Source organism: Pteropus vampyrus, unplaced genomic scaffold, assembly GCF_000151845.1.
Source record: "Pteropus vampyrus isolate Shadow unplaced genomic scaffold, Pvam_2.0 Scaffold518, whole genome shotgun sequence".
Taxonomy (NCBI): domain Eukaryota; kingdom Metazoa; phylum Chordata; class Mammalia; order Chiroptera; family Pteropodidae; genus Pteropus; species Pteropus vampyrus.
Window position 1 is genome coordinate 1,649,303 of NW_011889299.1, and position 14,208 is coordinate 1,663,510.

General features: G+C 47.8%; 1 protein-coding gene and 1 pseudogene across 11 annotated transcripts in view; both read left to right on the plus strand.

Moving 5' to 3' along the window:
* The window catches only part of KDM5C (lysine demethylase 5C), a 31,761-nt gene extending 26,277 nt beyond the window's left edge, over positions 1-5,484 (plus strand). For 5 of the 11 annotated variants that reach the window (XM_011383446.2, XM_011383449.2, XM_011383450.2 and 2 more), the window contains 8 exons: positions 339-697; positions 1,311-1,449; positions 1,910-2,089; positions 2,244-2,381; positions 2,568-3,167; positions 3,429-3,507; positions 3,636-3,835; positions 3,943-5,126. In XM_011383446.2, the coding sequence (XP_011381748.1) occupies positions 339-697; positions 1,311-1,449; positions 1,910-2,089; positions 2,244-2,381; positions 2,568-3,167; positions 3,429-3,507; positions 3,636-3,835; positions 3,943-4,308 (2,061 nt within the window). In that variant the 3' untranslated portion in view covers positions 4,309-5,126. Of the gene's footprint in view, positions 1-338; positions 698-1,310; positions 1,450-1,909; positions 2,090-2,243; positions 2,382-2,567; positions 3,168-3,428; positions 3,508-3,635; positions 3,836-3,942; positions 5,127-5,156 lie in introns of those variants that run through there. The other 6 variants (XM_011383448.2, XM_011383451.2, XM_023525034.1 and 3 more) reach the window with 4 other exon arrangements.
* Positions 5,485-6,881: 1,397 nt separating this feature from the next.
* Positions 6,882-7,000, plus strand: LOC111733066 (annotated as a pseudogene).
* The last annotated feature ends 7,208 nt before the right edge of the window (positions 7,001-14,208 follow it).

The window sequence follows — 14,208 nt, forward strand, 5'->3', positions numbered from 1 at the left end:
CAAGCATAGCAGAGCATTTTTAGGGTGGAGGGTCTCTTGGTGCTATACATCAGAGTCCTCTGGAGACTTAAATAAAGCACAGACTCCTGACCAACCTCTATTAAGATTCTAGGTGTCTGGTTCAGGAATCTGCATGTTAACAGATTGCCCAGGGTATTCTAACAGTGAATGTTAGGAACCACTGTCTTAGGGCATGGCAAAGGAGATGAGCCTAGCCCATGCTACACTCTCTTCCCAAATACTAGAGGGTGAGAAGGTAGGTGAGGCGAGGGGATCTGGTGATAGGACCACTAAGTGGGCCCAGCTAAGGAGTTTGTTCTTCATCTGTGTCCTGGTAGGGTATTCTGGAACAGGTGGAGGCCTACCAGGCTGAGGCTTGTGAGGCCTTGGCTTCACTGCCCTCCAGTCCAGGGCTACTGCAGTCCCTGTTGGAGAGGGGGCGGCAGCTGGGGGTAGAGGTGCCTGAGGCCCAGCAGCTCCAGCGGCAGGTGGAACAGGCGCGATGGCTGGATGAGGTGAAACGCACGTTGGCCCCCTCAGCCCGAAGGGGCACCCTGGCTGTCATGCGGGGACTGTTGGTCGCGGGTGCCAGTGTAGCCCCTAGCCCTGCTGTGGATAAGGCCCGGGCTGAGCTGCAGGAGCTGCTGACCATTGCTGAACGCTGGGAAGAGAAGGCCCACCTCTGCCTGGAGGCCAGGTAGGTCCATCCTCATCCCATCCCTACTTTATCTACCCCAACCTTCAAGTTTCATGGAGAAGCTGAAGATGATTCCCATGGGTGGCCTTGGGCAGCAGACTCCTGTATTGGTGTATTGACTGTCCTCTTTTTTGTTCCCTAGCTGATCTTTTTTTTTAACTCCACACACACATAGAAGCAGAGACAGGCTTGTGGGGAAGCAGAGATGGACAGACACAGGTGTATAGAGGACTAACTCTGCAAACTGATGTGTGCACGTGCACACGAGCACAAGTACGAACAGGCAGATGGACAGATGTCGATAGAAAGAGACCACCACGCACAGGGCAATCTTACAAACTGCAGCACCAGATTAATACCTCAGGTTGTGTGTATAGGCATTGCCAGCAGGCTGACAGACTGGCGGACAAGCAGAGGCACAAGGGCTCTGGCAGAAGTTGGGTGCATGCAGTCTGGAGCAAGCAGTGACTGGCAGCCACCTATAGGCAGAATACATGCAAGTAGGACCATGTGGCAGCCCCAGGGGCTCGTGCTGATATTATCTGGTGGTCAGGCTGGGTTTCTGATCTGTTGGACCACCCTAGACTGAGGCCTCCTTTCCCCCTACCTTTAGGCAGAAGCATCCACCAGCCACACTCGAGGCCATAATCCATGAGGCAGAAAACATCCCGGTTCACCTGCCCAACATCCAGGCTCTCAAGGATGCTCTTGCTAAAGCCCGGGCCTGGATTGCTGATGTGGATGAGATCCAAGTGAGGATCCTGTTGTCCCCTTTCCTCCACCCCAGATCTTTAGTCCAGCCAGGAGAGATGGCATACATTGGGTTGTGCTGGGTTGGGTTGGCTCAGCTAGAGAGAGGAAGGGGGCACGGCACAGCATGAAGAGGGGTTGCGAGGCTGGTCTGAGGGAAGAGAGGATGCTGATAAGGGCAAGAATGGTAGGAGCAGGAAGGGTAGAAGAGGCAAACCACAACAAAATAAGTAGTCTGGTGGTCCTGGGGATGGACTGGATATCTGGCGGTTGAGCCAGTGGATGTAGGTAGGAGTTGTGGGGGAGAGCCAAATGGCACGCTTGCCTTAGGATGACCCCTGTTTTCTTCTGCCTCAACATTGCAAGTCCAATCCATCTTCCCAGCTCAGGGCCAGGCTCAGAGTAACATCAGTAGATGTTGGCATGTTGACTTGACTTGGTCTTTATCTTGCCCTGTCCCAGAATGGTGACCACTACCCCTGCTTAGATGACTTGGAGGGCCTGGTGGCTGTGGGCCGGGACCTACCTGTGGGGCTGGAGGAGCTGAGACAGCTAGAGCTGCAGGTACTGACAGCACACTCCTGGAGGGAGAAGGCCTCTAAGACCTTTCTCAAGAAGAATTCGTGCTACACGCTACTGGAGGTGAGGCCCAGCACCTGACCCACAGCTTCTGTCCCTGGCCTGGCTATTGTGAGACAGCTCACACGAGAACATGGGGCTTAGGGGTGCTGCAAAGGGGAGAAAAAAGGGCGAGCAGCAGGGGAAAGCCCATCATCCCCCCCTCTGTCTGCCTCAGGTGCTCTGCCCATGTGCAGACGCCGGCTCAGACAGCACCAAGCGCAGCCGGTGGATGGAGAAGGAGCTGGGGTTGTACAAATCTGACACAGAGCTGCTGGGGCTATCTGCGCAGGACCTCAGGGACCCAGGCTCTGTGGTAAGGAGCTTTGGCCCAGATGGGGAGAAGAGCCTGGCAACGATAGAGTGTCTGAGTTGGGTGACCATGGGCAGATCGCTTGCTTCCTGGGCCTCAGTTCTGGTTTGGGTGGGTGGGGTGTTTATGGCAGCAGAGAAGAGAGAGAATGAGTTCCTGACCTCCTTTCCCCCATCCTGGGCACGGCAGATCGTGGCCTTCAAGGAGGGGGAACAGAAGGAGAAGGAGGGTATCCTGCAGCTGCGTCGCACCAACTCTGCCAAGCCCAGTCCACTGGCATCATCAACCACGGCCTCCTCTGCAACCTCCATCTGTGTGTGTGGGCAGGTGCCGGCCGGGGTGGGAGCTCTGCAGTGTGACTTGTGTCAAGACTGGTTCCATGGGGGATGTGTGTCGGTACCCCGCCTCCTCAGCTCCCCGAGGCCCAGTCCCACCTCATCCCCACTGCTGGCCTGGTGGGAGTGGGACACCAAATTCTTGTGTCCACTGTGCATGCGCTCACGGCGCCCACGCCTGGAGACCATCCTGGCACTGCTGGTAGCCCTGCAGAGACTGCCAGTGCGGCTGCCCGAGGGCGAGGCCCTGCAGTGCCTCACAGAGAGGGCCATCAGCTGGCAAGGCCGTGCCAGGCAGGCTCTGGCCTCTGAGGATGTGACTGCTCTGTTGGGACGGCTGGCTGAGCTTCGCCAGCAGCTACAGGCTGAACCCAGGTCCGAGGAGCCCCCTACCTACCTTTCAGCCCCTGCTTCTGACCCTCTCAGAGAAGGCAGTGGCAAGGATTTGCCTAAGGTGAGCTGCCCAGCCCAGCTGTTGTTCTCAAATTCATCTCCTAGCCCTGTCCCTGCTCTCTGACTTTCGGTCTCCTTTGGCCTACCCTCCCTGCCCCATGCTATATCCTGTACAGATTCCTAGATTGTTCCCTGCCGGCAGCCTGTATCTCCCCTCCTCCTCCAGGAGGTGCGGGGCTCGAGTCTGGGTTGGCAGGGCAAGAACAGGGCCTAAGGGCCTGGTTCTTCAGTTACTACTCCCCATTCTTGCTCTCCTTGGCAGGTCCAGGGGTTACTGGAGAATGGAGACAGTGTGACCAGTCCTGAGAAGGTAGCCCTGGGGGAGAGCTCAGGTAAGAGAGGTAGGTCTAAGTGTGGGCAGGCTGTTTATCGGATATCACCAGACTTGATCCATGTGGTCCTTGGCTCTGTCGTGATGGGGTACGACCAGGGGCAGCTTCTAACCCAGCCTGTCCCCGCAACCCCCCAGACCTGGAGCTGCTGTCCTCATTATTGCCACAGTTGACTGGCCCCATGTTGGAGCTGCCTGAGGCGACCCGGGCCCCCCTGGAGGAGCTTATGTTGGAGGGGGACCTGTTAGAGGTGACCCTGGATGAGAACCATAGCATCTGGCAGCTGCTGCAGGCTGGGCAGTCTCCAGACCTGGACCGTATCCGCACACTTCTGGAGGTGAGGAAGGGTTTGCGGGTGGGTCCAGGAGGTCAGGCCAAGCAGGCAGAGAGCCCAGACCTGACCACTAGCCCACCACACCTTTTTCTGCCTATCTGTGATCACAGCTGGAGAAGGCAGAGCGCCATGGGAGCCGGGCCCGGGGCCGGGCGCTGGAGAGACGGCGGCGGCGGAAGGTGGATCGGGGTGGGGAGGGCGATGACCCAGCCCGAGAGGAGCTAGAGCCAAAGAGGGTCCGGAGCTCAGGGCCAGAGGCCGAGGAGGCCCAGGAGGAGGAGGAGCTGGAGGAGGAGACTGGGGCCGAGGTTCATCCCCAAGTCCTGCCCACCACTGGCAGCCCCAGCACCCAGGAGAACCAGAATGGCTTGGAGCCAGCGCTAGGGGCCAGTTCAAGCCCTTCAGCCCCTTTCTCCACTCTGACTCCCCGGCTACCTGTGGCCTGCCCACAGCAGCCGCCTCAGCAACAATTGTGACAGTGGCTAAGCCTGGCACAGACCCCAACAGAGACCCCCCCCTTGGCCTCAAGGATCCTCTTTCTGACCATCAAGCCTGCTTCTTGGGAGGTGGATGAGTAGGGGGGATGGCCACCCCCCACCCCAGCCCACCCCTGAGTCCCTTGACTTTTATATTCTGATTCCAAGGTATTGTTCAGACCTCAGCTCCTGGGGGCCGGCCCCTGGAGTCCCCCTCCCTGGTAGCCTCTAACCAGCATTCCCAGACACCTGAGGCAGATAGACGGATGGGTGGGCAGGTGGGCAGGGGGTTGGCTGGGGCTGGGCCAGCACCATTCCAGAGACAAGGCCAGTGCATTTGTAAACTGGAGGCATCTCCTTTTCCCTGCCCCAGTTCCAGCCCTGGCCAAGCCAGGCTACACTAACCTCACCTCCCCCTCCCCACTCCCCTTTTCCATCTTCCCTACCTCCCTTCACCTCCCTTTCCCTTACCCCTTCCCCTGACTGGTCTACCCAGGAGGAGGAAACTTCACATAGCTGTGTTCACAGTTTCTTTTAAATAAATTCAGTTGGGGAGCTGACCAGGGCTCCCTGTTATCTGAAGAAAGCTTTTGGTGCTTGTCCTCACAACCACCTCGACCTTTCCTCCCTTTCCTGCCCTATCTTTTCCTCCTCCTGGGTTCATGTTGTAATAAAACAAGTTTGTTGGTGTGTAATTAATTTGTTCAAAAGAAAAAGAAGCAAAACAAGAAACTTGGTTCCAACTGAAGCCTATTTTAATTTTATTTTATTATTTTCCTCTTGTTAGAAATAAAACCCTTAGCAACATTTTTTGGAAACATGTTTCTGAAGTGTATTTCTCTTTGAAGGGGGAGAAGAGTGATGAGTACCTCCATCACCTGTCAGTGGAGCGGCTGCCGTGCTGGCAGGAGCACTAGGGCTGAAGCCGGGGAGCTCTGGGCCCTGGAACCAAGTTCCACCAGGTTCTACCTAACTGGGGGGCAGGACATTCCCAAGTCTCTCCCACTCCACCCCAAGCCAGTTTTCCCCGTCTTCCCAACAGATGGCCCTGCACTTCTCAACACCTCCAGCAGCCCTCACCGTATCATCTTCCTCAAGCCCCCAGAGCGATTTATTTATTTCTGGCTTTATTGAGGTTTAATTTATGTACCATAAAATTTACCTGTTTGAAATGTACAATTCAATGATTCAGAGGGATACTTCTAATGTGCAGATCTGATCATGTCACTCTACTGCTTAAAACCATCCATGATGCTTCATTTCTCTGAAGACCAAAATTATATAATCTCATTCTTTCTGGAATGCTTTCTTGTCTAACCCGTATGCCACATTCAGGAACCCTTCTCTGATTTTTTTCCACCCTCAGAGGTTCTTTCTGCCCCTGTGAATGAGGTCTAAAGCTCAGATGTGTGGTCCTTTGCAATCCGAGTTCACTTTTTAAGGAACAGCTTTATTGTAATATAACTTACATACCATGCAGTTCACCTTAAAGTATACAGTTCAGTGGCTTTTAGTATATTCTAGTTGGGCAGCCATCACTGCAAAAGATTTTAGAATGTTTTTATCATTCACAAACTACACGCTCCTTAAGCATCATTCCCCCTCCCCCAGTCCCCCAGCCCTAGGCCATCACTAATCTATATGGATTTGCCAATTTTGAACATTTTATATAAATGGAATCATATAATATGTGATCCTTTGTGACTGTGTTCTTTCACTTAGCATAATGATTTCAAGCCAAGTTCACTTTGAAATGTAGATATTAACGATGCCTTTATATTGGACAGTTTTGTCCCTTTCTGGGCCAAGTGAAGGTGTTGGATTAGATCTAGGACCATCACAGGAGTTTGTTTATGTATTTTTGTGGGGGTTCTCATGCATGTTTTTCTGGCAAGAAGACTAACCAGCTTGCATCAGATTCAGAGAGAGATTCTCGTCCTTCCAAAGGCTGAGAACCACTTTTTGTAGTCTTGAATGTTGTGCTCAGTCTGCCCATGATAGGAGGGTACATAGGAGGAAGCAAGAGCATCAAAGTAGCTTCAGGCGGGGCAGCCCACCAGCTTCCCATCATGCCTTGCTCTGCAAGGGCTATTGGGGGTGGGGGAGGAGGGGGCAGGTGCTATGCGCAGGGCTTAAAGGCTAAATGCCAGGCCCTAATGCCTACCTAGCCCAGGAGGCCAACACACTGCCACTGCCCTCATCTGAATGCTCTGGGCTCATTTTGCTTCACTTATCCCTTCCCAAGATTTCCAGTTAGGAACCTAGTGATGAGTGAGAAAGCCCACCTCTTCTGGCAGCTTTGGTGGGAGGGTTTGGCTTAGCCCTGCCTCCATTTTCCAATCAGGACATGCTGGGCTGTACAAGTAAGGGAGGCGGGGACCCCTATACAACCCCGTCCTGGGCCTAGTTTGGCCCCAGGCCCTAGTCCAGGGGAAAAGGCTGACCTTTTGTCAGCCCACCTGTATGGAAATGATCCTGAAAAGAGGATTAGAGATGACCTCAGAAGAGACCAGTGTGAACTAAAGTCAGGGACAGGAAGGGGCTCAGGCTCAGCACTTCGCTATCGTTCTCCAGCCTATGGCCATGCCACCCTGAACACACCCAATCTTGTCTGATCTCGGAAGCTAAGCAGGGTCGAGCCTGGTTAGTACTTGGAAGGGAGACCACCTAGGAAGACGGGGTGCTGTAGGCGTTTAAAAAAAAAAAAAAAATACTGCTCTCCACTCCAAGACAGCCCCTGGAAGCAGCAGCCTGACTGAAGAGGAAGAAGGTACCTACAACCTATAACAGCTCCCAGGCTGGAGACCTGCTAGGCCCAGGCTGGGATCCTCTAGACTACGGCCCCAGTCCTCAGCAGTTTACAGCTTTTCCCATCTTGGCATTGCCCTTGCCCCATCTCTCAACGGTGGACATGTGTCCCATGAGCTCTACAGGACAGGTTCTAGCCCCCATCCTGCAAGACCCAGATCAAATGTGACCTCCTCCCAAGAGCTTGCTCTGGTTACAGATCTGTCCCTCTTTCCCAGACATTCCTCTAGAAAAGGGACAAGTGACAGACTCGGGGGGCGGGGAGGGCGGGCAGATGAGTGGGAGATGGGGAGGAAGACTCAGAGAAGCAAAGGGTATCTTCACCTCACCTGCACAGTCTGGGCTCAGAAGGGGCAGACTGGAGAAGCAGTGGGAGCCCCGCACTGTGCATGTGAACCCTGTTCCCTTTACATTGCATAAAGCTCATTGGTAAAGGTGTTACTCTAGGGGAGTGGGGTCTGGGGTCTGAGCTCCATGGTCACTGGGGTCCTGAAAAGGCAGACAATGACCATTTCTTCCAGAAGTCTGCAATTGTGGTGATGGGAGAAAAGGGGTTGGGAGGCAGAGAGACAGGACTCCTGCCTCTGCAATATTCACATTCCAGTAAAGGGAAAGGAAGGGAGCAGCAACCTTGTGAAGCTCCTCCTGGGTGCCAAGTTCCATGTGAGACAGTTCACAAAGTCTCTGTCAGACACACAGGAAACAGATGTCTCGAAGAACAGGCCTGGCCCAGGCATATCAGTCTGACAGGGCTGGGATTCCCACCAAGTCTCTGTCAAATCTACAGCTTGTGCCGCATGACAGAAGGGGTCCACTCACATGGCTGTTGGCCTGAGGACCTCAGTTTCTTTCTGGCTATTGGCAGGAGGCCGCCTTCACGTTCCCTGTAATGTGGACCTTTCCATAGGGCAGCCCACATGGCTGTTAGCTTCATCAGACCAATCAAGTAGAGAAAGAGAGAGGGAAGGAGAGAAAGAGAGAGAAGCAGGCAGGAGGAGAGAGAAGGGAATTGTATGTGTGCAAGATGTACATCACGGTCTTTATAATCCAATCTTTGAAGTGACATCCCAAAACTTTTGCAATATTCTCATTAGAAGAAAGTCACTGGGTCCAGGGCACACTCGAGGGGGAGGGGATTACACAAGAGTGTGAATCGCAGGAGGTGGGGATCACTGGGGTTGGAGACTACGACAGTTCATTCTCCGGCCCCAATGATTTATGTCCCCTCTGCATGCAAAATACATTCACCCCTTCCCAAGGCCTGTAAAAGTCTCATTCCATTTCTGCACTGCCTTAAAATCCAGAATCTCAGATGTGAATGAGTCTCCTTGGGTGTAATCCTTGAGTATGGCTTCTTAAGTACTAATTTTTCTCCACCTGTAGATCTATGAAACTTGAGACACGTTATCTGTCCCCAAACCATCCCATATATAATGGCAGAAGAGGTACAGGATAACCGCTACAGACATTCCATTTCAAAAGGGGGACGGGGAATTTTGAGACAAAGGAGTCACTGGTCTACAGCAATTGTGAAATTCAGCTGGATGTTCCTTGATTAGGTTTCAAGGCCTGGGAATAATTCTCCATGGCTCTTGGTTCTGCTCTCTGGGCTCTTGGTTCCACCCTCTATGCTTTCCTTCCTTTTTCATGAAAGGTAGCACATGTTTGCAGCTCAGTAGTTTTCCCAGTCTGCTTCCTGCCAGTAGAATTTGGGAGGGTCAAATGACTTTGTTTTATTTTGTACTGTCTCTGTAATCAGCTGCTACTAGGCAATTGATTCCATAGAGGGGCTTCGTGTTTTTGTGCTGTTGGCAGGTTGGGCACTCAGCAGTGGCTATAGCCAGACTGGCCTTGGTGAAAGTCCTTATTGTGGAACACATGTATCAACTCCCTGCCTGCCGCCATGGCCATTTTGTTCAGGAGTCCATTGAGTAAGGAAAAGGGTAACAGACATAGAGGTCGACTAACAACCACAGAACATTGTTCATCTGATTGAGATCCTCCTCCACAGTGGATTTTCTCTGGTGCCCATTTATGTGGGATGTGAATATCCTCACACTTTGGCCCATTTCAAGAGGGGCGTCCATATGCCCCCTCCCCTGACCTCCTTATTAATAATGTTTTGATCCTGTTCTTTCCAAGTCCTTGACCATCTAGCCAAATCATTAGGAACTACTCATGAATCCGTGGAGATCTATACCTATGACCATCTTTGTGACCAGTCAGTCTTCCTACTGGGAGAATTTCCCTTCTCATTGTCTTTTAGGATCAACCCTAAGTGAGACTGTAACACTGCAGCTACCCACTTCCAGCTGGTATCAGCATATCATGCAGCACCATCTGTAACCCAAGCATAAATATCGGACCCCTTAGTCATCTGGTCACAGTGAACAACCCATGAGGCCTCAGGTGTTAGTGAGAAAGGGATGGCAGTACAGCTGATGGGGGTATGATCCACTTACCCAGGTAGCTTACTTGTGTCTTCTAGATCTGCTTGTATAAACCTATCCTACTTGGTGGAGCACAGAGACAACCTCAGCTTGGTGGGACAGTTTAACACAGAGCTCACATTTTGTCCTATGCTCAGGCATTCATTCACAAAATAGATCTGCTTTTCCATTCTTATTTTTTCTCTGCTTCTGAGACTCCTATTATCACAATGTGGCCACTTCTCATTTTATCTTCCATTTCTTTAGTCTTTTATAAAATATTTTATATCTCTTTATGTCTTCCTATTGATCTTTCCACTCACTTATTTGTTCCTCAGCTATAGCCCTTCTACCCATTATGCCATCTATACCATGTTTACTCCAATGATGTGTCCGGGAACTAGCAAAATCACCACAGGATGGGATTTAGGATTTCCTGGGCCCAATATGAGAAGAACTTAGACTGACACTTCATGTATGACCAAATTCCACTCTGACTGCTGGGACACAGTGACAGTCTAGGCCACCAGGGATTAACATTAACTCAGAACCAGTCTCTATTAAAAGGTCTGGATATTTCCCTGTCCCCAGGGCACAATTACACTGGCTGCAGGTCCCTGCGGGAAAAGCAAGGAGGGGGACTTTACCATACACACTTATGAAAAGTGTAGCAAGGTCCTTCTTCAAACGGACCCTCCCCTTCATTCATGGGGCTCTAACCCACGAACTGGAGGAGAGGCTAGGACTCTACATTTTGAGAACTAGATCACAACTGTATTTGCTAGACTAGATATTTTTGGTTATATAAATTGAATACGATCTTATTAGGCTGTCTAACAATTTTGGAACCAGGGAAACCATGTTTAATTAGCAACCACTACAGAGCCCCACGGGTCAAACGATTCTGATTGCTGCTATGGCTCTGCTGTCCATTATAGGAACGAGACCCAACTTGTCTCTGGAGGTGACTCTATCATTCCCATTGAAATTATGGGGCCCATTATCATGATCACTCACCATAATCCTGTAAAACCACTGAAATGCTTTTTAAGGATACTGATGCTCACTCGTATATTAACTAAGGTAAAATTAGCTTCAGAGACAAAAAAAAAAAAAAAAAATCTCTGATTCAAGACAATAAAAGTTTACTTCTTGCTCCTGTAATAGTCCAGAAATAGATGTTAATAGTTGGGCTTCCCTCTTCTACGTGACAATTCGGGGGCCTAGACACCTTCTGTCTAGAAGGTTTGCCATCTTCAAAACACGACCATCATTGTACTATTTGCCATCTCCATCCCAGCCAACCAGAAGAAGAAAAGATCACGTGGAAGGTTTTGATGAGCCAGGTAGGCCTGGGTGTAGTGGGCGTCTCTTCTGCTCACATTCCATTAGCTAGAACTCAAGATAGTGGTCATACCCAACTGCCAGGGAAATGTAGTTTGAATTTGTCCTGAGGAGGAAGAGGAAACAGGCTTAATGACAAACTAACTAATCTCTGCCACACCTCATAACATATTTCTCAAAGCCCTTGTGAAAAGAATGTCCACATAGTTAGGGGGTGAGTTAAATGGGTTGCACACAATGAATCAATTCCAAAATTCTTATTACTCTAAAGATTTGGAAGGCAGCTATGTTCACTACTATACCACCAACACCAGTAGCATTTGGATTCTTCCCTGTACCGTGTACATCTGACATCTTAACCTCATTTAACACAGGCTACTGTTGAGTCCATGTTTCAATCAGTCAATAGAATAAATACTATAAATACTCCTAGCTGCTTCAGCTAACACAGTACATTCAGGACTGCTGATAAGTGTACCCATGTGGAAGAGTTTGTCCTTACCAAAACCAGATACAGACGTCAAAAGAAAATTACAGACCAATAGCCTTTATGAATATAGATGCAAAAATCCTCAACAAAATTCTAGCAAACCGAATCTAGTAGCATATTAAAAGTATTATACACCATGATCAAATAGGATTTATCCCAGGAATTCAAGAGTGGTTCAATATCAGAAAATTGATCGCATTAATTGAATAAAGGAAAAAAACCTACACAATCATCTCAACTGATGCAGAAAAGACATTTCAGACACAGAAAAAGCATAGAACTAATAAAAAAATTCAGCAAAGTTGCAGGGTACAAGAGCAACACATAACAATCAGTTGTGTTTTTATATACTAGCGATAAACAATCCAAAATTGAAAACAAGAAAGCAATTCTATTTACAGTGGTATCTAAAAGAAATTCCAAGAAGGCGAAAGACTTGTACTATATATTGAAAACTATAAAACATAGCTGAAAGAAATTAAAAGAGACCTAAATAAATGGAAAGACATCCTGTGTTTATGGACTGGTAATTTTATGTTGTTAAGATGTCAATACCACCTAAAGCAATCTACAGATTCAACTCGATTGCTATCAAAATTCCAACAGCCTTTTTGAAGAAATGTGGAAACACCAATCTTCAAATTCATATGGAATTGCAAGGGGCCCTCAATAACCAAAACAATCTTGAAAAAGAAGAATGAAGTCAAATGGTCAATGATTTTTCACAAGAGTCCATTTAATGAGGGAAAGAATAGTAGAATAGTTTCTTCAACAGGGGGTGCTGGTACAATCGGATTTCCACATGCGAAAGAATGAAGTTGGACCCTCTACCTCACACCATATGCTACTAACTCAAAATGGTTCAACAACCTAAATGTAAGAGCTAAACCCATTAAACTTTTAGAAGAAAACATAGGGGTAAATCTTCATGACCTTGGATTTGGCAACAGATACCTAAATATGACACCAAAAGCATGAGCAACAAAAGAAAAAATAGATAAATATGACTTCATCAAAATTAACTTTTGTGTATCAAAGGACATTATCAAGAAAGTAAAAAGACAGCCTACAGAATGGAAGAAAATAATTGCAAATCATATATCTGATAAGAGTTTAAAATCCAGAATATATAAAGAATTCCTACAAATCAACGACAAAAAGACTAACAACCCAATTAAAAATGAGTAAATATGAACTTCTCCAAAGAAAATATACAAATGACCAATAAGCACATGAAAAATTGCTCATCATTTAGTTCTTAGGAAAACGCAAATCATAACCACAATGAGATACCACTTCACACCACTAGATGGCAATAACAACAACAAAAACAACACTGGAGAGGAGGTGGAGAAATTGGAACATTTGCACATTGATGGTGGGAATGTAACATGGTGCAGCCACTGTGTAAAGCATTTTGGCAGTTTCTCACAAAGTTAAATAGAGAATTACCACATGATCCAGCAATTTTACTCCTAGATATATACCCAAGAGAATTGAAAACAAGGACTCAGATCCTTGTACAGTAATGTTCATTGCAGCATTATTTACAATAACCCAAAGGTGGAAACAACCCAAGTGTTTATCAACAGATGAACAGATAAACGAAATGTGGTGTGTGTGTGTGTGTGTGTGTGTGTGTGTGTGTGTGTGTATACTGAAATATTATTCAGCCATAAAAAAGAATAACATTCGGACACATGCTACAACATGGATGAATCTTGAAAATGCTATTCCAAGTGAAATAATCCAAATACAAAAGGACAAATAGTGTATGATTCCATTTATATAAAATATCTAGAATAAGCAAATTTATAGATACAGAAAGTAGGTTAGAAGTTACCAGGAGCTGGGGGAAGGGTCATAAAGAGTTATTGCATAATGGTTGCAGAGCTTCTGTTTGGAATGATGAAAAAGTTTTTGAATGAGATAATGGTGATAGTTGCACAATACTGTGAATAGATTTAATGCCATCTAACTGCATACTCGAAAGTAGTCAAAATGGCAAATTTTATGTTATATACATTTTACCACAATAAAAATGTTGGCCCCAATTTAAAGTTACATTTCTCCCTAATCTATCATCCATAGAAGCGATTCTTGCACATATTACTGAGGTTTCTGCCAAAATAAATTAATTTCCTCACAGGTCTGACTACTTCCCCAAGACATGCAGGAATCTGAACGAATGCAGTAATGGGTATGGAAGCACCAAGGGGTGATATGAGTGGAGCTTGAGAAAGATTAGCCAAAACATTAGAGGATTCCCAAGTCATGTAGGTCCAGCCCTATTAGACTGAGAAGGAAGGGCTGCCTCCGCTGCCAAAAGGGGCTCAGCGAGGGCTGGAATTTAGGGAACTCAGATCTATCCAGATCAACTCTGATGTTCATATTCTAGTTCCCAAGGGCTCACTTCCCCCAATCAGTGGCATTTTGGTTTCACATAAGAGACCTAGAGAGCTTGTGAATTCAACCTGCAGAATTTGGCTTTATGTCTGATTTCAGGCTACATCAGTCCTGTGACTAGAAGAAATAAAGAAATTTCTTGTTTGATAGTGACTTAAGTTTTTAGAAAAATTTTAGGTTCAGCAGAATATGAGAGGCCCTGTTGTCCCACATCCTTATCAATCCTTGGTACTGTCAATTTTGAACTTTTGCCAATCTGAGGAGTGTGAAATGTTATCTCATGCAGTTTAAATTGGCATTTCCCTTATAAGTAAATGAAATTGAGCACCTCTGTATGTACTTACTGGTCATTCGGATATTCTTTTATGACATGCTAGTTCAATTCTTTCCCATATCTTTCTATTGATTATCTTTCTCTTGTTG